At 37.5% G+C, this 22,038-nt stretch overlaps 10 protein-coding genes across 10 annotated transcripts; 2 read left to right on the forward strand and 8 right to left on the reverse strand. All coding sequences in view use genetic code 12, as the record gives it.

Annotated features, from left to right (window-relative positions):
- Window positions 1–320: 320 nt before the first annotated feature.
- ERG13 (hydroxymethylglutaryl-CoA synthase) lies at window positions 321–1,670 on the reverse strand (the record flags this gene model as incomplete). Its single annotated transcript, XM_049322927.1, has 1 exon — window positions 321–1,670. The coding sequence occupies one exon, from the start codon at window positions 1,668–1,670 to the stop codon at window positions 321–323; it is 1,350 nt and encodes a 449-aa protein (XP_049182630.1).
- Window positions 1,671–4,626: 2,956 nt separating this feature from the next.
- ALO1 (D-arabinono-1,4-lactone oxidase) lies at window positions 4,627–6,318 on the forward strand (the record flags this gene model as incomplete). Its single annotated transcript, XM_049322938.1, has 1 exon — window positions 4,627–6,318. The coding sequence occupies one exon, from the start codon at window positions 4,627–4,629 to the stop codon at window positions 6,316–6,318; it is 1,692 nt and encodes a 563-aa protein (XP_049182631.1).
- Window positions 6,319–6,431: 113 nt separating this feature from the next.
- KGF56_000179 (uncharacterized protein) lies at window positions 6,432–9,212 on the reverse strand (the record flags this gene model as incomplete). Its single annotated transcript, XM_049322949.1, has 1 exon — window positions 6,432–9,212. One exon carries the CDS (start codon window positions 9,210–9,212, stop codon window positions 6,432–6,434), a length of 2,781 nt encoding a protein of 926 aa, XP_049182632.1.
- A 468-nt stretch (window positions 9,213–9,680) lies between these two features.
- Window positions 9,681–10,700, reverse strand: PRE8 (proteasome core particle subunit alpha 2; the record flags this gene model as incomplete). The annotated part of the gene is made up of 2 exons (XM_049322960.1): window positions 9,681–10,389; window positions 10,657–10,700. 2 exons carry the CDS (start codon window positions 10,698–10,700, stop codon window positions 9,681–9,683), a joined length of 753 nt encoding a protein of 250 aa, XP_049182633.1.
- A 390-nt stretch (window positions 10,701–11,090) lies between these two features.
- On the reverse strand, window positions 11,091–14,606 carry ELF1 (Elf1p; the record flags this gene model as incomplete). Its single annotated transcript, XM_049322970.1, has 1 exon — window positions 11,091–14,606. The coding sequence occupies one exon, from the start codon at window positions 14,604–14,606 to the stop codon at window positions 11,091–11,093; it is 3,516 nt and encodes a 1,171-aa protein (XP_049182634.1).
- A 252-nt stretch (window positions 14,607–14,858) lies between these two features.
- On the reverse strand, window positions 14,859–16,823 carry KGF56_000182 (uncharacterized protein; the record flags this gene model as incomplete). The annotated part of the gene is made up of 1 exon (XM_049322971.1): window positions 14,859–16,823. The coding sequence occupies one exon, from the start codon at window positions 16,821–16,823 to the stop codon at window positions 14,859–14,861; it is 1,965 nt and encodes a 654-aa protein (XP_049182635.1).
- Window positions 16,824–17,181: 358 nt separating this feature from the next.
- KGF56_000183 (uncharacterized protein) lies at window positions 17,182–17,652 on the reverse strand (the record flags this gene model as incomplete). The annotated part of the gene is made up of 1 exon (XM_049322979.1): window positions 17,182–17,652. The coding sequence occupies one exon, from the start codon at window positions 17,650–17,652 to the stop codon at window positions 17,182–17,184; it is 471 nt and encodes a 156-aa protein (XP_049182636.1).
- Window positions 17,653–17,885: 233 nt separating this feature from the next.
- PHO88 (Pho88p) lies at window positions 17,886–18,464 on the reverse strand (the record flags this gene model as incomplete). Its single annotated transcript, XM_049322990.1, has 1 exon — window positions 17,886–18,464. One exon carries the CDS (start codon window positions 18,462–18,464, stop codon window positions 17,886–17,888), a length of 579 nt encoding a protein of 192 aa, XP_049182637.1.
- A 779-nt stretch (window positions 18,465–19,243) lies between these two features.
- KGF56_000185 (E2 ubiquitin-conjugating protein) lies at window positions 19,244–19,747 on the forward strand (the record flags this gene model as incomplete). Its single annotated transcript, XM_049323001.1, has 1 exon — window positions 19,244–19,747. The coding sequence occupies one exon, from the start codon at window positions 19,244–19,246 to the stop codon at window positions 19,745–19,747; it is 504 nt and encodes a 167-aa protein (XP_049182638.1).
- A 293-nt stretch (window positions 19,748–20,040) lies between these two features.
- Window positions 20,041–21,768, reverse strand: KGF56_000186 (protein-lysine N-methyltransferase; the record flags this gene model as incomplete). The annotated part of the gene is made up of 1 exon (XM_049323012.1): window positions 20,041–21,768. The coding sequence occupies one exon, from the start codon at window positions 21,766–21,768 to the stop codon at window positions 20,041–20,043; it is 1,728 nt and encodes a 575-aa protein (XP_049182639.1).
- Window positions 21,769–22,038: the final 270 nt, after the last annotated feature.

The following is a 22,038-nucleotide window of genomic DNA, read 5'->3' on the forward strand; positions in this document are numbered from 1 at the left end:
AAGCAAGAGTAACAGGTACTACTCAAAAAAGTTATATTTGAAAGGTGACCTTGCTGTATATCAAACATGCACATTAGATGCAAATACTAAATACATTTTTTTTCATTTTTCATTCTTCAATTTTCATTCTTCTTCATTTTTCATTTTTCAATTCAAATTGTTATCTTTAGTTTTTTATTTCTAAAAATATTTGATTTTTGTTTAACCAGTGTCAACAAGCAAGCGACCTTCTTTTATAATTTTACCTGCTGTATCCAACTGCAAACTTTCAACTTTTCCCCAAACAATAATAGCAAATAAAAACCTAGCTGCCAATGACTTTAATTCTTTATAGAATATTTTCTTCTAAACTTATCGTCAACTTCTTCCAAGTAGTAAACTCCTTCACCTATATTTTCAATTGACCCTTGAGGTTTGAAATTCTTCTGCAAATGAGCCTTTTCTCTCAATTCGATTGCTGCAACATACTGATCAGGGGTTTGGATCTTTCTACCTTTGTTCAATTTGAAGTCAAAATCAAGAACTTTTGTGATTTCAGTAATGTCTGATCTAATTGTGACTGAAAGTAAAGTTGATGCTAATCCAGACCCATAAGAAAAGATACCAACTCTCTTGTTTTGCAACTCTTTGGAACCAACATAATACAATAATGAAGCTAATGAAACCCACGCAGAGGCTGTATACATATTACCAGTATTTGTTGGAACTTTCAATGCTGGTTCTACTCTTTTTTTAGTTTGTTCTTTTGCTAAATTGACAAAAACTTTTTCCAATAACTTATCGGTTAATGATTCTTCATAAGATAATGCATCAATTGTTTTCCTAGTTTCTTCATCGATTAAATCTTTAAATTGTTCACTATTGGATTTGTAATCATTATATAATAACCTTGCGTAACTCTTGGTGACCAATTTACATGTTGGAACGTGGAACGCGTTATAGTCAAAGTGGTTGAATAACCCAACTGTCTTGTCCTTATCCCCAGTATACTTTTTAGAGTAATTCTTGTAACAGTGGTCAACTGCCTTGACATAGCAACTTAATGAAAAATGACCATCCACCACCGGGTATTCACTAGAAAAATCTGGCTTATAAAAATCATAAGCATGTTCCATAAAGGAACCTCTTATTGAATCAAAAACAATAGGTGCGTCAGGACCAATCAACATGGCAATGGCACCAACACCACCAGTAGGTCTTGCAGCTCCCTTGTCGTAAATAGCAATGTCACCAGCAACAACGATTGCATCTCTTCCATCCCAACTGGAACTCTCGATCCAGTTGATAGCATTTATTACGGCAGAAGTACCACCATAGCATGCATTCAAAGTATCGATCCCTTCAATATCGTTATTTTCGCCAAACAATTGCATCAAAACCGTTTTAACAGATTTCGACTTGTCCAATAAAGTCTCGGTACCAACTTCCAATCTTCCGATATTGTTGGTATCGATATCATAATGCTTAATCAATTTGGAGACAACAGTTAAACAAATGGAATAAATATCTTCTCTATCGTTAACAAACGCCATATTGGTTTGTCCCAAACCAATGGTATATTTACCCTGAGGAATTGCATCGAATTTCTCCAATTCACTCTGGTTGACTGCTTGGCCTGGGATATAAACCTCAATACCTTTAATACCTATATTTTGTGGCGATTTTGTCATTTTTCAACGATTAATCAGAATATATATCTAGTAAGATGCTATTAATTAATTTTTCTTTTGTTCTATTTGGCTCTTTATGAATTCCAAACTCTTTTTTTTTTTTTTTTTTTTTTAAAAAAAGACAAGTTCCTTTAGAATATATCGATATAAGGGAAATGCTTTCTTTGGCTTGAAATCGAATTGACAACTGGGTTTATAATTCTGTTTAGCAAAAGGTTTTCCCAAGTTAAGTTCTAGCAAGGCTCTTCAAATGAAAAAGAATAACAAAAGAAGTATACTTTAAATAACCCGATTTTTTAATTAAAAAAAAAAAAAAAAAAAAAAAAAAAAAAGAAACAAAAAAAATGCAATCAAACTCGTGAGTTAAAGAGCTAATAGAGCTAATAGACCTAGTTTTCTCTAGTAAAAGACCTAGTTTTCTCTAGTTTTAGACTTTAATAAGAGGTGATGAAAAAAAAGCATTTTGACAAAGATGGGCCAAGTTACCACCTCATTCTGTTGTGTTGAATAAAAAAGAACTACAAAGCCAAATCCACTATACTTGAAGCGAGCGGCTCTTTCTCGTTTAATATTTTCATTATTTGTCACATCGTATAAGAAAAAAACTAAAAAGAAAAAAAAAGAAAAGAGAAAAAATAAAATTAAAATGGACAACACTATCGAGCAGAGAGATAGTGTTGTAACAAGCTACAAAGTATTGCACCACTATCGAGCAGAGAGATAGTGTTGTAACAAGCTACAAAGTATTGCACCACTATCGAGCAGAGAGATAGTGTTGTAACAAGCTACAAAGTATTGCACCACTATCGAGCAGAGAGATAGTGTTGTAACAAGCTACAAAGTATTGCACCACTATCGAGCAGAGAGATAGTGTTGTAACAAGCTACAAAGTATTGCACCACTATCGAGCAGAGCGAGATAGTGCTGTAACAAGCAATTAGGTATTGCTCCACTATCGAGCAGAGCGAGATAATGTTGTAACAAGCAATTAAGTATTGCTCCACTATCGAGTAGAGCGAGATAGTGTTGTAACAAGCTACTAAGTATTGCAATAAGCTACTAAGTATTGCAACGAGCTCCTAAGTATTGCTGCACTATCTCGCTCCGCTCGATAGTGTCGATAGTGTTGTAACAAGCTACTAAGTATTGCAACGAGCTCCTAAGTATTGCTGCACTATCTCGCTCTGCTCGATAGTATCGATTGTGTTGTAACAAGCTACTGAGTATTGCTATAACTATTGAGAGTAAAAATAGTCACGTGATACTATAACAGAAAGTAAAGAAAACAAGTGTCAAAAGTAAAAAAGTAAAAAGTAACAAAGTATAAAATGTTACTATATTGCAGTTAAAATATTCAAGTCACGTGCCGATAAATGAGAAAAATATAGCACGATTATAGCTTATTAATAGAACAAGAAAAGCACAATGATATAGAGTATGATAGAGTATGATATAGAGTATAATAGAGTATGATAGAGTGTGGGATAGAGTATGATAGACTATGGGATAGAATATGATAGAGTATGATATAGTATGATCTAGTATGATCTAATATGATCTAGTATGATCTAATATGATCTAGTATGATCTAGTATGATCTAGTATGGTCTAGTATGATCTAGTATGGTCTAGTATGATCTAGTATGATCCAGTATAATACATACTCAGCAGTTTGTTACAACACTATCTCGCTCTGCTCGATAGTGTCGATAGTTTCGATAGTGTAAGTAACCAGAGTTTGCTGTATTGTGATGCGGATGTCTAAATCACGTGCCGATAAATAAGACTAGAAAAAATAGCTCAATAATAGTACAATAATAGCTCAATGATATAGACTAGGTAGAGTAGTAAGCACAAGCTCCAAAGTGTTGCTCCACTACCTCGCTCGGCTCAATAGTGTATATGATACAGTGTCAGTAAGACAATGGTTATTTGATAATGGATAGGATAGTAGTTGATATAATCAATAGTTTGTTGATTTAAATAGTTGGCAGTTGATGATAGTTTAGAGAAAATAAATGGTAGTTCATAATCAATATTACCTCATAGCCAATATATGGTAGCTATTGTGGCCAAGCAACACTATCGAGCAGAGCGAGATAGTGTTGTAACAAGCTAATCACACTATCGTCACTATCGAGCAGAGCGAGATAGTGTTGTAACAAGCTAATCACACTATCGTCACTATCGAGCAGAGCGAGATAGTGTTGTAACAAGCTAATCACACTATTGACACTATCAACACTATTGACACTATCTCGCTCTGCTCGATAGTGTTGTAACAAGCTAATCACACTATTGACACTATCGAGCAGAGCGAGATAGTGTTGTGACAAGCTAGTCAGTACTGCTCCACTATCTCGCTCTGCTCGATAGTGTTGCTCGATAGTGTCAATAGTGTCGATAGTGTCTGCTCCTTTTACTTTCATTACACAAACTCATTCAACTACAAAACTATGCCATGTTTACAAACAAGATTTCTCATACATATAACTGCTCACTTCTGCTCATCTCTGCTCACCTGCTGCTCATCTACTGCTCACCTGCTGCTCATCTCTGCTCATCTCTGCTCATCTCTGCTCATCTCTGTTATTGCTCACCTACTGGTAATAAACGAGAATCACGTGACTGGATCTAGCTTGAAATGCAAAAGAAGCCCGCTCCGTTCATCGCAAAAGGGAGAAAATCATGCAACTTTCCCTAGTTAGCAAGTTAAGTAACAAGTCACGATTCTTCTCTAGCAAGTTGGCACTCTTCTTATCTAGCAAGTTGGCACTCTTCTTATCTAGCAAGTTGGCACTCTTCTCTAACAAGTTGGGATACTTTTTCTTCTTTGTTGAGATACTTCTTCTTCTTCGTTGAGATACTTCTTCTTCGTTGAGATACTTTTTCGTTTCTTTCTTTCACCAACCCTTTCTCTCTTTACCACTCGTTTGGTCCCCCCTCCCCCTTACCAATGACAGAAAAGCCAACTATTCCCGAATCAACAAGACCGTTTGTCACCAACAAATTTTTTCATGCAACATGGGCAGGAACTTTTTATTGTCACCCTCAAGCAATATTTCAACCACGTAATGTAGAAGAAATCAAAACACTTGTCAATGAAGCAAGGATTCGTCACAAGACTATAATGACCGTTGGGTCAGGACATTCGCCAAGCGATTTAACAATGACTAAAGACTGGTTATGCAATTTGGACAAGTTCAACCATGTTATTAAAGAACAGGGAGTCTCGGGACCTGTTGCTCCTGGCTCAAGTGAAAAAGAGGTGAAATTTGTTGATCTTACTGTTGAAGCAGGATGCAGAATATTTGAATTGAACGAATACTTGAAACAGCACAACTTGGCGATTCAAAACTTGGGCTCCATTAGTGAACAGTCCATCGCAGGCTTAATCTCCACGGGAACCCATGGATCAACTCAATACCATGGATTAGTTTCGCAACAAGTAGTTTCAATCACATTTATTAACTCAATGGGCGAATCTATAACGTGTTCTTCTATAGAAAAGCCAAACTATTTTAGAGCCATCTTGTTATCTTTGGGCAAAATTGGAATTATAACACATGTGACATTGCGTACATGCCCAAAGTACACAATAAAGTCAAAACAAGAGATTATCAATTTCGATACCTTGTTGCAACATTGGAGTACTGTTTGGTTGGACTCTGAGTTTATCAGAATTTGGTGGTTCCCATATACGGGGAAATGTGTGCTTTGGAGAGCAAACAAGTCAACTGATCCGATCTCACCTCCAAGGCCATCATGGTATGGTACATGGTCAGGCCGTTTGTTTTATCAATCTTTGTTGTGGATTTCAGTTCATTTGTGCCCAAGCTTAACTCCTTTTATTGAAAAGTTTGTTTTTGAGCAGCAGTACGGTAAAGTTGAAACTCTTGGTCTGGGTGACGTTGCTGTGCAAAACTCGGTCGAAGCATTGAATATGGATTGCTTGTTTTCCCAATTTGTTAATGAATGGTCTGCGCCACTTACCAAAGGTGTAGAAATTTTGAGGCAATTACAAACTACTATTGCACAAGCCGCAAAGGACAAGAAGTTTTACGTACACGCACCCATTGAAGTGCGTTGCTCGAATGTTACTCAATCAGGTAAACCATTTGTTGATTCAAATGGCAAGGAGTCTCTTTACCCTTCCCAGGAATGGTTATCCCACAGAACTAAAACTAGTGCTGGCCCTATCCCCGGTAACAATCTTCGTGCATATATGGATAATTCACCTAGATTGAAATACCAAGGAGAAGACGCTAAGCCAACTAATGATCAATTGACTTTATTTATCAATGCAACAATGTATAGACCATTTGGTACAAATGTTGACACTTCTCAGTGGTATGATAAATTTGAACATATTATGGAAGCAAAAGGCGGTAAACCTCACTGGGCCAAAAATTTTATTGGCGAAGTATCTGAAAAAGTTGATAAAGAAGTAACTGATCGCGACTTGAACCTTCAGTTGGAATTTGGAGGTAAAAAGTTTTACACAATGAATGGATTTAAAAAGAATATGCAAGATTGGTTTGGTTCGGACTTGGTTGATTTCAACAAAGTGAGAAAAGAAACTGATCCTGATGGTGTTTTCCTTTCGGGAAGAAACTGGGCTGATAGAAATGGTATATTGTTAGACTAGATGACAGGACAAATATAATAGAATTAGATATAAACTATCTTATGTTAAATTAAAACAAATTTTGGTTCTTCTTCTGTGTTTTTCTTTTATTATTCTTTTATAAACTTATTTATTTATTTGAACGGAGCTTTCAATGGATCAATAACCATACCCTGTTTGGTTATGATTCTCGGCATAGTTAATCTTTGATGCGTTTCTTTACTTGTCCATTCCTGTCCTATTGGCATTCTAAGTGATCTTTCGTATTGTTCTCTCGTTTCAAATGGATATGGAACATCAGTGGATTGATATTTCAAATTCTTTTTGTTGACTTTTTCATTTATAATGACATTTTTTAGATTCTTATCTTTCCTCTTATCCCTTTGCATCACACCGTCAATCTTCTTAATAATTTTCCGTTTCTTTGAATTTGGCTTGGACTTACCACCAACCCAATCACCCCATCCTGGTAATGTTACATCTTCTTCCTTGTCATCTTCATCTTCAATAATCCTCTTTTTCTCATTTTCAAATTCCGTAATCACATCGTCCCCTACAAATGCCTCTTTAATCAAATCTTTTTGCTTAAACATTTGTGGAACCGCGGCGTTCTCAACATCAGAGACATTGTTATCATCGTCGTTGTGTATATCATTCACTGCCAATGTGTCATTTGTATCAATCAAAACTTTTGCAGCTTTATGTTTCTTAAGGTTTTGCTTTGCGATTTTAGCAGCAGCCTTTTCAAACTTGGATGAATTTTCATCAACTACAAAAACTTTGTTGGATTTCTGTTTGGGTTCGGAAGGTGTAGCCTCTGATCCAATGGATAGCCATGGGTTGAACGAGAACTTATCATCATCAGCATGCTCCACTTTTTCCCCTTCATTTGGGTCTTGTTTCTTGGAATCCTCTTGTACAACAACTTTGACTTTGTTCACTTTTTTTGCCAAGTTCTTAGCATTGTCATCTTCAACTTCATTCAAAACCTGCTCACTAATAGAGCTGTTATCTATGGCGATTGGATTGTAAACTCTCCTACCCTGGTTTTTTGTCAAGTTCACAGCACCATTATCTTCTTCAAACAACGCTAACCCATCATCTTCGCCATTTTCAAACCTCCTCAATTGCTCAATCATTTTGATATTCTCTTCTCTTTTCCTCCGCTCTGCATTCTTCATAAAGTCCATCGCCATTATACCTTTGCCCAATTTGCTTCTATCAATTTTTTCCTCATCGTTTGCATAGTCTCGCTCAATATCATCCACTCCATCATCTTCATTTTCATCGTCTTCCCCGTTTTTTCTACCTAGTTGCTTCTCTCTCAATTTCTCCCCTTGTCTCAACATTTCTTCCAATTCTTCACGATTAGATGCATCTTTAGACAATCCACTCTTGATCATAGATTGCGCCCATTTCAGTTGTGTTTTGTGCTTAAGACTCATTCGTTCTTGTGCTCTATTCCTATCATTATCTTCTTCATCATTGTCGCTGATACCTTCCGCTTCTTCAACCAAGTTTTGGTTTCTCAACCTCTCCCTCTTCTTGATCTTGTGATACTGTTTGGACTTGATCTTTTTTAATCTTTTGGCTCTTCTTTCTTCTCTAAACATCAATTCTCTCATTAATCTGAACTCATTGGTACGTTTAGATAGCTCTTCTGCAGATAGCTTTGCCACAGCAATCTCTTCAAATGTTGCTTCCTTTTTATCATCGAGCAAGGAAGATTTAGTAAGCACATCATTCACCTTCTTTTCTAGTTCAGACGATGGTTTTTGATTAGGTCCTGTTCTGAACGTGTTGGCGTCGTCACTTGTAAATGAGTCTGGCTGCTGCATTGGGAACTTCAACACTTCAGCTTGTCTATTCTGTTGAACCGTATCAGTCCATTTACTGACTTCTTTCTTGGCTAAATCATAAGCTGCTCCACGATCGTTTCTCTGCTGAATTCTTTTGGGTAAAGGTGTAGCTATAACTTTTGAATTTGTATCAATCAAGATTGCATCCCCAGCGTTACCTTTCACTGCTCGCATCATGTCTTCTAGAGATAACGATTGACCGCCACTAGGTACGTTAAACTCGTGCTCATCACGATTTTCAGTAATAAATTTCTTGCGTTCTTTTGGTTTCAAGCTATCGGACTTCTTTTTCAACTGTCGTGCTGTCTTTGTCAAATTTATATCTTCATCGTCAGCAGAATCGTGAGCAAATATATCCTCCTCATCGGTTTCTTCTTCTTCTTCTTCTTCATCATCATCTTCTTCTTCTTCTTCATCATCATCTTCTTCTTCCTCCTTCTCCTCCTCCTCCTCCTCCTCCTCTAAGTTTCTAGAAGTCTCACCCCAGTCTTCTTCCACTCCGTCTTCCTCATCTGAGCTCTCACCGCTAGAGGAGATTTCAGAATTCCAATCGTCGTTCAAAACAATATCATTTTTCTCTTTACCCTGATATAGTGCTAAATCTCGATCATCCATATCCCAAGCTTCAGACAAGGTTACTAATTGACTTTCGTCAATACTATCATAAGCTTCTTCGTCCTCGCTCTCGCTCTCGCTTTCTCTTTCGCGTTCCTGACCTATCTTCATCCTCTTGGCCCTATCTCGTATACTTTGCGAGATTTTACTGTCCAAAACATCATAATCATCGTCACTTCCCAAAGCTTCATCTGAGTCTATTTCTTCATCCAATAAATCTTCCTCTTCTTGCCCGTCCTTTAAAAGCTTCCGAGCATCCAATATACCCTCTTCAAATGCTAAATCATTCGCATAGTTTCCCTCATCCTCATCTTGTCCTTGGTGATCTCCATGTTTATTCCTATACTCCTGTCTTTCTGCAATCTGGTATGCGTCTATTACCTTTTGAGAGCTTCTGCTTTTATTGCTCTTCCTACTTTTTCCTTTATTCTTTCGTGTCATGAGTCCCTCCGTATTGATGATAGAGATAAGATGAGATGAGATGAGATGAGATGAGATGAGATGAGATGAGATGAAAAAAAAAAAAATGTTTTTTTAATTGTGTCCGCTGGAACTGATTGATATAGCTTGAGTAGATTCAAACTGATTGATATAGCTTGAGTAGATTCAAACTGATTGATATTGCTTGAGTAGGTTCAAACTGATTGATATAGCTTGAGTAGATTCAAACTGATTGATATAGCTTGAGTAGGTTCAAACTGATTGATATAGCTTGAGTAGATTCAAACTGATTGATATAGCTTGAGTAGGTTCAAACAACGATAGAAAATGACACCCACAACGTATAAATACAAAGCATCACACGTATGCACGCCCCACCACATCCCAATCTAAAGAGAACAGCTTAGAAAGAAAAACATTTACTCTTTACTTAAATGTTAGCCAAATAATCTAATCTTTATACAACTCTCACAACGAATCCAAAGTATCGTTGATCTCTTCGGCGCCTAGCTTCCTAAACCTTGGTCCTTCTACATTTGTTCCTGTGAATCCCAATAATTGTTGTTGCGGGTCACTAATCACTGCAATATCCAAATTCTCACCAATCAACTCCCCATCCACGCTTTCCTTCAACGCCAATAATGCAACGTGTATGGCATCTTCCAACTGTAAGTTCTCATTCCATCTTTTCTCTAGAAAAGTCTTTGCACTATTAGCAGTTTTACCAATTGCGGTAGCTTTCCAAGGAAAGTATGACCCACTGGGGTCAACTTGATATAATTGAAATTTCTGCAGGTACTCGTCATAGCCACCAACTAACAAAGAGACTCCAAATGGTCTTATACCACCAGATTGTGTACTTTCTTGCATTACCTTAGCTATCTCCTGAACCATTATACGCACCGGTGGATATTCATTATAAACAAGCTTATAATTCGATTGCGCTAATTTGCGTGCTTTATCCACAAGCACTCTGAAATCTGGACCCATTCCACTATATGTCATTCCAATGTTTGGCGTTATATACTCAACCTTGCTATTGACATCATTTTTCTGAAGTACCGACGTAGTTTTACGCTCAGTGGCCAAAACAACACCATTGTCACACTTGATACCAATTGTAGTTACGCCTTGCTTCACGGCATTCAACGCATACTCAATTTGAACTAGCTTACCGCTGAAAAATCGGGTGTTAGTATAAAGCAAAATTCATTCATCATCACTACTACTACTCAGCAGTCTCCAATCTCCTCTGCGAACCTCCATCTCTTTACAAAGTGGTCTCCAATCTCCTCTGCGAACCGCCAAGTCTTTACAAAGTGGTCCCCTTTTTGGACATCTAGAACCCCCATCTCTTCATAAAGTGGTCCACCTTGGGGCCATCTAATATCACTCGAAAAGGCAAATATGTAAAAACAAAACGGTTATAAATCTACAAACATACCTTGGGGAGAAAGTCGTTAATGAAAAGGAGTATCTGTCAGCCATATTAAGTCAAACCTCTGTCTTAGGTCAGTATCAATGCCTTTCTCTTTTCAATTGGGAGGGGGGGGGGGACCTATAAAGTCTTGTTGGTACGTTTTCGTGGTAGCCATTTTCGCCGTTCATTTCTTGAAACATTAACACGACTTTTCATTTTTTTTCACTTTTTGCAATCAAGCCATTCTATAAGCTCTAGAGACTAGTTGAGCAAAGCAGAGATGGAGATATAAACCACCTCGCTGTGCTCGATAGTCTATTTTGTTGTAAATTCTATAAGCTCTTTTATTAAAACCAAAATTATATCTATACCATTCTATATAATATAGCACTGTTCCTAATGAATTAAAGAAAATGGAAAAATGTTTTTGTTTTAGTTGTTGTTGTTATTGTTGTTTTCTATTCCTCCTCATCATCTGTATCTACTGGTTTAGGTGTTCCCTTTGGAGAACTTAACCATTCTAGATATCTCAATCTTCTTCTTTCTGCTTGCGCCTTCTTTTCATTTCTGGTAATCTTCTTCTTTCTAGTTTTAACCTTGATATTAGCCGGTGAATCATCATCATCGTCGCGTTTCTTCACTGGAGCAGCCTCGGGCGCAGGAGAACCCTCACCTTGCGATTCCCGTCCGCCATCTTCAAATCTCTTTGAGTCAACAGCAACAGTACCCTTTTGCACCACCTGGCCATTTTCAACGTGCCATTGCTCGGGACACAATGCACCTACAAATTCGTTATTATGTGAAATCATCACAACACCTCCGCTCCATTCTCTAATGGCAATAGCTAACCCTCCAAGGGAGTCACGGTCAAGGTAGTTGGTAGGCTCATCCAAAACTAATAAATGGGGATTGTTCCACATGGCACCCGCAATAACAACTTTAACTAATTGACCACCCGATAGTGATCCCATTGGAGTGTGGTCTGCAATATCACCGTCTAAGCCAACATCTTCAAAATGTTTACGAATAACTTTTGGTGTCAACTCCCTGTATCCTAAACCTTCTCTAGATGCTTCGTGATCATCAAATTTTTGTATCAACTTATCGAATCCTTCCTCCAATAACTTTTCTCTTGGGACCCACGAGTTATATTTAGGTAACCAGTATTTCCATTTCACTTCGTATTGAAAGGATTTCTTCAATTTTTGTCGACCTACGATTGCTTCAACTTGCCTCTTACCACGCCCATCACCAATATCAATCTCCTTTTGCATCATTTCCATCTCTTCATCAGAAACTTTTCTTGATTCCTTAAGCAATACTTCACGATCATCTCCAAATCTATAACGCCATTGTAAATATTGGTTAGGGGTCTTTTCCTTATGTTGTTCAACGTGTTGTAATGCATGTTGCGCAATGTAACCGATTCTCAAATTCGGATGCTTCTCCACACTGCCCTCGGTCGGCACTAATTCTCCTGTGAGCAACTTAATCAAGGTAGATTTCCCAGCACCATTAGGACCAATGATAGCAACTCTTGAGGATAACGACAACGAACACGATACGTTACTCAATGAAGGTTTTGCTGCACCAGGGTACGAAAATGTAACGTTCGACATACGGGCCACCGACCTTGTACTTGACTTGACACCAGTTAAAATACCGGGTGGTGGAAATGCCATCTTAACATTTGAATCGGTTAACGTATAGTACGATTTTCCTTCTGGCTTCACTTTGACAAACTCTGATAAATTACCCTTGTAGTATGCCAATTTCTTATTCTCATAGTGAATGATATCTGTACATACAGCGTCCAAAAATCCAGAATCGTGAGAAACTATTAAAGATGTGATCTCAGAATGGCTTACCAAGTAATCTTCTAACCATTTGACGTTGCCTACATCAAGATGATTCGTAGGTTCATCCAACAATAAAACATCTGCCTTCATCAACATTGCCTTAGCCAACTCCAACTTCATTTTCCAACCACCTGATAACGACCCAACATTTTTTGACAAGGTTTCTTCAGGGAACCCAACATCAAACAATGCAGCTTTAATAGCATCTTTGCCCACATTAACTAACTCCGAGTCCGAGGCAATAAAAGAAACTAGATCCATATCGGCTTCAGATCCCTGTAATTTGTGTTCAACAAAGCATGTCTTTAATTCGTCAGCCGAAGGGAACCCCTCTAATTGACCATTGGCTACTGCTCTCATCAAAGTCGATTTACCAGCACCATTTCTTCCACACAAACCATACCTATGTCCTTTCAACAATCTCAAGTTTGTCTTGTTCAACAACATACGTGTACCATAGGCCAACGAAAAGTCGGTATTGACCACCTCAATAGCGCCATCATCTTCAGCACCGTCCAGGTTAGCTTCAGGATTAAACAAGTGTTTTACGTGAGTTGTGACCGCATGAGCATATTCCTCGCTGTTTGATGAAATTGCTTTCAAATATTCGTGCAAACGTTTCCAATCGTTGGTATTGGCATCAACTTGTAGAATCTTGGCCAAATACTCAATAGTATCGGGATCGGTGACACATGGTGGAATAATAACACCTTCAGGGATTTCATTCTTGTAGAAATCTTCTGCTTCTTTCAAGCTTATTCTACCATGGAACTTACCATCAGTCTTTTCCGCTTCAGCATCTTTCAATACTTGGTAAGCCTTACCAGCTAATTCTCTTACCTCTGGTAACGAGGCACTCTTATAAACTTTCTCAACACCAGGTAAAAGTATAGGAATAAACACTTCAATTTCTCTTTTATTGTTGACCAATCTAGTCAAGTTCTCAGCAACAATAACAGTTTGCCTCAATTGTTCATTTGATGAAGATGTCATTTTTAAGGACTTGTCCAATATTGGCACTAATAGCGACAATGCAGGCTCTGTAACTTCGGCAACAAAAGTTACTGACGACAAATTCTTCACACAATCAGTGACTTTCAGTGGATCAGCTAAAGTATCCACAATCAAATCGTACTTGTTTTGTAAATCCAAATTATCCAAAACTTTGACAAATTTTTTCAAAGTCTGTAAACCGGCTTTTGCCAATTCGGGCTTAAAATCAGTTGATAAATCGGTCAACACAGGCACAACGTCAACGAATTTCATCTCCAAGATATCTGCAGAAACATCATCAATGATTTTATCGAAATTAGCCAATGCAGCAACTTTAGAGTTCCATTTGGCTCCCGACTGGAGTACTGATAAGTGCTCATCGAGAACAACGGAACCTAATGCTTCTATCGGGTAGGCAGCATAAAGCGCATCTGCAGCAGATTTGGCTGCTTTAACAACATTTTTATCTTTATCAGTGAACATATCGTATGCCGTTGCGAAAAACTGAAGAAGGTGGTATTCCTTTGGCGTCTGGTCAACAACGTGTTGTGCTAATTGTTGAATAATAAGCAAAGCCGCTTCCTTGACCAACGACGCATTCTTTGGTTTTAGTAAAGACTTTAAAATATCGTTCAATTTCCATTCACTCACTACTATTGAAAAAGAGTCCTGATCCATGATTTGGCTGACAATTGCACTGACTTCAGTTTTCACCTCGCTGATCTTAGAAGCGTGCTCAATGTTTGATAAATTCTCGCGAAATGGTACATCCACATTCAATTTGGATATAGCAGTGTTCAAAGAAGTCAAGGAGGTCGTCGATGCATTTGGATTGGGCGTAGATCTCCCGCTTGTTGGTAATGAGTCCACCGGCGATGCCGTGGATGAATATTGAGTGCTTTGAAAAGTCTTGGCATCGTTGTAATTACTATACCTATTCTTATATCCTTGAAAGGGTTGTTGCTGGCTATAATATTGTTGTGGTTGTGGCTGACTTGGAACAAACGTGTTGTTGAAATTGTACTGAGAAGCTCCTCCACCACCAGCATTACGATAGCCAAAAGTCTTTGGCTTTTGCTGAGCCTGTTGCTGCTTCACAAAGTCATCAAAAGATTTCGACATGTTTAAGCAAAAGGGGGCTCTGTGCTGTTCCAATCAACACTACTGGCCTTCACTTGCAATGATATCCTTCTAGAGATGAGATAGAATAATTTTTGTAAAAAAAAAAAAAAAATTTTCAGTGCCGCACTTTACTCCGAATACGGAAATTGACCGAGAGCGGTTATTTTCTTATCAATACAAGAAGAATAAAGGTAAAGGTATAAAAATTCAGCCTTGTTTCATTCTTTTTCATTTCTTTGCTCCCTTTTATGTTCAAGAGTTCTCATTGTATGGCATAACTTGTCTCAGCGCGAGGTTTATCAGCACTTTCATATCGTCCACTTTATACAACACTTCGTATGCTGATAAGTTTATGCCATTCTCCAGACTCTTTGAGGCTGCTTTTGAATTTTTGTTTGTGTGTGATAGATGTTGACTTTTATTCACATGCCAGCCAATAAATGATATTTCATTGATGTTCTTGTAGTTCTTGGTTATGAATTTCTTGTTGTAACTGGCAACTTCCTTGTACAAAGTGAGATTTGTCTTTTTATTATGCGATATTTGATAGATTTTAGTCAACAAAGACTTGGACCCGTTGGCACGTCCAACAAGTGCCAAGCCATAAACCAGGTCTTCTAACGTATCCTTGGATTCAGGTTCAAATTTGATAACAGCACTTTTGCTGATTTCTGGAAAGTGGTTTTTAACGTTAAACAAGACTTGCTCTTTATCTTTGTCTCCTTCAAAAGTCAAAAGCTTGATTTCGCCACCTTTCTCAACAAATACAAAGCTGTCACTTGATAAACTAAACACGTCGATTATCAGCTTGCGGTTGAATAGAGAGACATATTTAATCAAGGTGGTTTCATTTTTGGCTTTGGCAAACACCGATAATTTAACAGTTTCGCGGTTTGAAGACAGGCTTAGGTGGATTGTTGAGTTATCATGGTCAAAAACACTTGAGCTATCAAATTCCTCCTCCTCCTCCTCCTCCTCCTCCTCCTCCTCCTCCTCCTTCAATTCCTTTTCCTTTTCCTTTTCCTCCTCATCATCATAATGTGCTAATTCTTTTCTTTGATCTGATAAGCTTGGCCCTGAATTTGTCAAGGTTGTTTCCTGTACTTTGATTTCTGGTTCTGATTTTAGTTCTAATTTTTGTTCTGATTTTAGTTCTAATTTTTGTTCTGATTTTAGTTCTGATTTTTGTTCTGATTTTTGTTCTGATTTTAGTTGTGGTTCTGTTGCTGGGTTCTGTTCTTGTTCTTGTTCTGTTGCTGGGTTCTGTTCTTGTTCTTGTTCTGTTGCTGGGTTCTGTTCTTGTTCTTGTTCTGTTGCTGGGTTCTGTTCTTGTTCTTGTTCTGTTGCTGGGTTCTGTTCTTGTTCTTGTTCTGTTGCTGGGTTCTGTTCTTGTTCTTGTTCTGTTTCTGGGTTCTGTTCTTGTTCTTGTTCCAGTTTTGGGTTTTGTTTTGATGTTTGTTCTGGCTCCTCTTCTTCATCAACAATAACAGTAACTGCGTCACTTTCATTGGATAATGCGCGCTCCAATACTTCGTCGATGTCTACATCATCACTGTGTATAAACTCTTTAGTATCTTGCAGTTTTGTTTCTTCTAGAATCTCATTATCATCGTTGAAAAATCGAGATATCACATTACTTGGATGCCCTTGGCCACTTGGTTTTGAGTCTTCGTTGTTCATTAGTGGCTCAAATTCGTTTCCGTTTCCTTCTGGTAGGTTGAGATATCTGAGATTAGAAGTCGGAGTTCTTAGCAACGATATTATCTCGTTTGTAGAATCCTTCAACCTTTGTTTCGACTGCTTAATCTGCTGCACGTCGACTTCTGGCAACAAATGCGACAAACGTTTCAGCTCACCGTCATCATCATCATCATCATATTCTGGTTTATTGAAATGCTCCCCATTAATATTCGCCCTCAATAGCTTATTTTCCCTTTCCAAATGCTCTATTCTTGTTTGTTGTTTTTGGTTGATGAATTTCAAAGAAGTAAGCTCTCCTTGCAAATAAGCAATCTTGTGCTTCATCTCTGATTTTTCCAAGTTTGTCATAATCTTGAACCTTTCCAAGTCCGTAAACTCGGATGTCAAGTAGTTAATCACTCCTGGTAAAGTATAAGCAGGTGATTTATCTTGATCTTGTGGAGTTCCATTATTTGACGATATGTTCTTCCAGTGCGTTTCCGCGCTAGCAGTCTGAGCACTCGTTCGTGGCGGCATCTAAACTCGTAATTGGACAAAATTTATCTCAAAGAATAGTGATCCTAACCAGAAGATCTCTCCTTTCCTTTCCTTTCCTTTCCTTTCCTTTCCTTTCCTTTCCTTTCCTTTCCTTTCCTTTTCTTTCGTCTTCCTCCATTGTACGATTGAATTTTTTGTTTCACTTTGCAGAGTGCATATAAATTCACTTACCCGGCCAAAAGGGATGCAAAATACCAAAAGCTTTCTTTATAACATTTTTCTCCCGTTAGTGCCGCTGTCTCTTCATCAACTCCGTCTCCCCAGACTCTTCAAAGCCCTAACAAATCGATATATATCTGTCAGATTACAATGTCTATTTACTTACTTACTTATTTACTTACTTCTTCTCTTTATGTGCAGCTTCATAGATCCAATCGTTCAAGCCATATTTGTTTCTAGCAATCTCAATAGCATAAAATTGAATTCTAACAGCGAAAATAGTAGTATCTTGACCATATTCGTCATCAGCTTTTAGTCTCAATAAAGTGCCAAAATTATAATCTTCAAGGTCCTTAAATTTCTCACAAAACTCTCTCCACTTGGTCTTGCCTTGGGGCGATTTCATTTCCTCCTCGCTTATAACCGCCGCTGTGGCTTTATCCTTAAACTCGGGAAAATCGTCAAGTAATTGTTCATATATTTGATCGTCATGTTTTGTAAGCTTCAATTTAGAACCTTGAACTTTTTCTAGAAGAGACCAATAAGTCTCTGCTTGTTGAACAGCTTTCACTGCAAATTGCATTTCAATTTCTTCTAAATTATCTGCATTCTCAGCATTAACTTGCATTGCACCTGGTTCTGTTGACATAATGTATATTCCAATTGCTTTATATTTGCTAAATCTTCTTAATTGAGTTATCCGATTGTTGAAAAGGAATGAAGGGGAAAAAAAAAAAAAGAATATACATCATCGAACGCTACCGTTTATACTAGAATAGCTCAAGAGGCAAAAAGATTCAATAATGATAGATAGATAGATATATATATATATATGTGTGTGTATATGTATATATGTATATATATAGGATCATTATTTTTGGTTTAATCTAATTTGACTCCACCAGAACCGCTAACTTCGGCACTTTCAACAGAAGCCTTGTCGCTTTGAACTCCGCTTGTAGCACCACCTGTCAACATTTCCATTAACCCTGGAGCAGATTTGAATGGTCTCTTTAAATCACCATTAGCTTCCTTCCCATACAAGTGAATTTTGGCCATGTTTGACTCTAAAGCACCTTTCAAACCAGAAACACTTTGCAAAATCAAGGGGTTGGTGTATCCCATGTAAAGATGCATAAATCCCATCATAGCTAATCCAGTAAAAATACCCTTGATGAGTTGATTCACTTGTTGCAAATCATACTCCTTAACGGTAGTAACAACAGCTCTAGCTTCAGTACCACTCATAGCATTAGCAGGCTCAACATATTTGAGGGTAGTGAGATCATTCTTTTGGTCTATTTTAAATTTGATAAACATGTAGGTGAGAAAAGTGGCCAACTGACATCCAATGTAGAAAGCTCTAGTGTAGAAGAGTACATTGGAGTCCTCAAAGTCCAATTTCTTGGCGACTTGCATCCCAATAAGCATTAATGCAATATTACTAACAGCTGGATTCATTATCGAGGGAAGGGGTGGGGGGAAATAGTGTGTAGTAATACAATACAAGTATACAAAAGAAGAATGAAAAAAAAAAAAAAACACTGGCTTAGGTTTTCAAATTTTTCAAGGAAATTTTTTTTTCATCTTTCTTTCTCTCCTCCATCATTAATAAGCCAGCATAGTTTATGGGAAATGGCGCAGAGTGTTTTGATTGTTTCTTTCCAGTTTACTCCCATTGAATCGGAATACTGGACTATGAACGGGTGATACAGTATACCTAAAAACAATGTGGAGTAGATCAGTGCTATATGTCATGTTGATATGTATATCATTATAGGTATAATTCAATGCGTATAAATGTAAAGAAAAAGAAAGTAAAGAGAGAATCGCTCTCTTTTTTTTGCTTTAATGATATTAGGTAGCCGCCAACCTTTTCTTTTAAAATTTATACTTTTTCAATGTTATTTCCCCTCTGTTCTATTTGGTTCGGTTTCTGGTAAATTCCACAGTTGGCGAAAATTTAAACATCTAGTTGAACTGCCAACAAAGTAAGTTACACGTATATGGACAAATGGGAGGAGGGGGTAAACAAATTGCTGACCTTTGACTTGCTCTTTGGTTGAACTAATACATGGTAGCGCTAAGCGATAGATGATTATAAAAAAGAGTCGGCAAGCTCGATAATATATGACAATTCCTCTATCCAAAGAAGATCGTTTCCTTTTATTGAGAGATAAATTGTAAAAGTATCCACGTAGATAGATAGATATATATATATATATATATATCTAGTATATATGCCACCTCGGTCGACTGCTCAAAAGCGGTTGCTTAAAGAATACCAACTTCTAACTAGAGATCCACCTCCAGGTATAATAGCGGGTCCAGTTAGCGAAGATAATTTATTCAAATGGCAGTGTTTTTTAGAGGGACCATCAGACACGCCATATGAAAATGGAGTGTTTCCCGCTATACTTACATTCCCCAAGGATTACCCTTTGGGACCACCAACTTTGAAGTTTGACCCACCTTTGTTACACCCAAATATTTATTCTGATGGAACCGTTTGCATATCAATATTACATCCTCCGGGTGAAGACCCAAATCAGTATGAAAGACCTGAGGAAAGATGGTCTCCCGTGCAAAGTATTGAAAAAATATTGCTTAGTGTTATATCAATGTTGGCTGAACCAAACCCAGAAAGTGGTGCAAATATAGATGCTTGTAAATTGTGGAGAGAAAATAGGGAATTTTACAATGAGACGATAAGAAAACACGTTAAAGACTCTTTAGGTTTGTAAATACTCATCACCATTATATATATATATAGATAACAAAAAATGGGGTGTTTTCGGTTACGTTGATATTATATCTGAGTTGTGATGGAAATGGTAGAGGGGGCAGGGAAAGGGGTCCTTAACACGTAGTTAATCTTTGTTGTGGTGGTAATAAAGGGCTTTTTCAGCTGAAAGGGGGGGTAAAAAAAAAAAAATAGACACTCACAAGGACCCTTCTAATTGGGAGTATCTTGTTAATCCTTCGTCGCCCCTCGCCTCTCCCCCCCCCCTTAATGTAACTAGCTTGTATAATTGGGTTAAGTTTGATACTCCTGTTCTACAATAATACATTCCTGGTCTTTACCTCTTACAAATGAGATTCGATCAAGCAATTTAGCAGCAATGACAAATTCCCCTATTGACCAATCCCCAACTCCATATATTTCAGGTACCGATGATATTAGTTGTGGCACTAAGTTATCGTGAATCGGCTTGAAATTTAAAACGTCTTGTGTAGTTATTTCCGTATCTCTTCTTAGTTGTCTGAATAGATTCTGTATCCAATCAGGCAAATAATTATCCTCTTCTGGCTCTTTTGTATATGAGCTTTTGTTATAGCAACGAATCAACCATAACAACCAGCATTGGTCCTGGAATTCTGATTCCAATATCGTTTCGAAATCATTAAATCCAAGGAACAATAAGGATTGCTGAAATCTCTTGTCCTTTTTATACACATTTTTGAGGGTGATTAAATGAGTCTTAAATTGACTCAAAAGTTCCTTTTCTTGTCTCTTAATACAAGTTATTGCTGAAGACAAGATTTTGTCCTGAGACGTGATATAAGATTTGATGTACTTTCTTCTAGTTGAATCTGCAGGCACATTCAACTGCAACATCTTTCTTTTGACTTCAAGAGCTGCTCTTAAATGATTCAACCCAGCTAGTTTCATTCTCAAGGTTAAACCCTTCTCCCATGAATTCTGCACCAACATTTCGAAAACTTGTTTAAGGTTTTCAGGAAAATTGGTCAAGGTAATAAAAAATAATATTCCATGTTCATGGCTCGATTCGGTCTTGCCTTCTTTGTCCAACACAGAGTTTGTATAATCATCAATTGTGGGTAGCTTAATCCCTTTAGCTTCAATCTTCTCAATCATGGATTTAGGAACTTTAATCTTCAAGGCCACCGAATCGCTATTATTTTCCTCCAAAGCAAACCCATATGCCAACAATAACTCTTCGTTGCCTTTCAATCCATAATTATTAAAGATCTCACAGCCTTTTGCTACTGGTTCATCCGTCTCGAATCTAAATTCTTCATTTCCACCGCTACTCCAAGTTACTTTAGCGCTTGGACTATGATTAAGCAAATCAACAACCGGTAACAACATCACTTCATTTTTTGGAAAATTCTTATCTATAATATATGCTGGAAATGCCCTACTTTTGAAAATCAAAGATGACCAAAGATAATTTGGGAACGCTGTCCAATTTGAAGTTGCGGTTTCATTTAGGTATTTGTAAAGATCCGTATCATTGTAGAATTTGTATTCGTAGTAAAATTTCATATTAATGAAATGCTCTGTTGGTTTCGTGATACCTTCAGGAATCAAGTTGAGAGCATACCACCATTCCTCAATGATCAGCGCGAGGTTTTCGTTTAGTGAATTGCCTAAATTCGTACCTTGAATATACGCCCTATCCTCGGGCGGCCAAGTGTATGGCGAATCAATGGCCTCTAAACTTGGTAGTGCATCAATATATGGTTTATAAAATGACGACTCATCAATTCTCGAGTGCGACAAATATAACTTCAACAACGCAAGACGGTTTGTTGATTTATCAAACGACTCTTTACCAAATAACGATACAGCTTGGTCGCTAGTAATAACAAGAGATCTGGGGATTTCAATTACAACGGGGTCATAAGACGTCGAGACAGAGCCATAGTTATTAGGCGAAATCTCTTTAAACTCGACGTTTGAGGTTAGAATAGCTCCATGATCTTTAGCCCATGTAATTAAACGCTCAATCTTATCCATCTCTGATGCGAGAAACTAAGAAACAAAGTAAAACAAGAAGAAAAAAAAAAAAAAAGTAGAGAGTTGAAGAAAGAGAGAGAACATCTCGATTTTGCAGTCGGCAAGCGGGACCTTCTAGACGTCTTTTTCTTTCTTTCTAGAAACAGTGGGGCAGGTCCCCTGTTGACCCCTCCTGGTGCAAGCAATCATCGACTTGAAAAAAAAAAAAAAAAAAAAAAAAAAAAAAAAAAAAAAAAAAAAAAAAGGATAAATTTTCAAATCAAATTTGCA

This window comes from Candida oxycetoniae (assembly GCF_023343755.2).
Source record: "Candida oxycetoniae strain CBS 10844 chromosome Unknown scaffold8, whole genome shotgun sequence".
Taxonomy (NCBI): Eukaryota; Fungi; Ascomycota; class Pichiomycetes; order Serinales; family Debaryomycetaceae; genus Lodderomyces; species Lodderomyces oxycetoniae.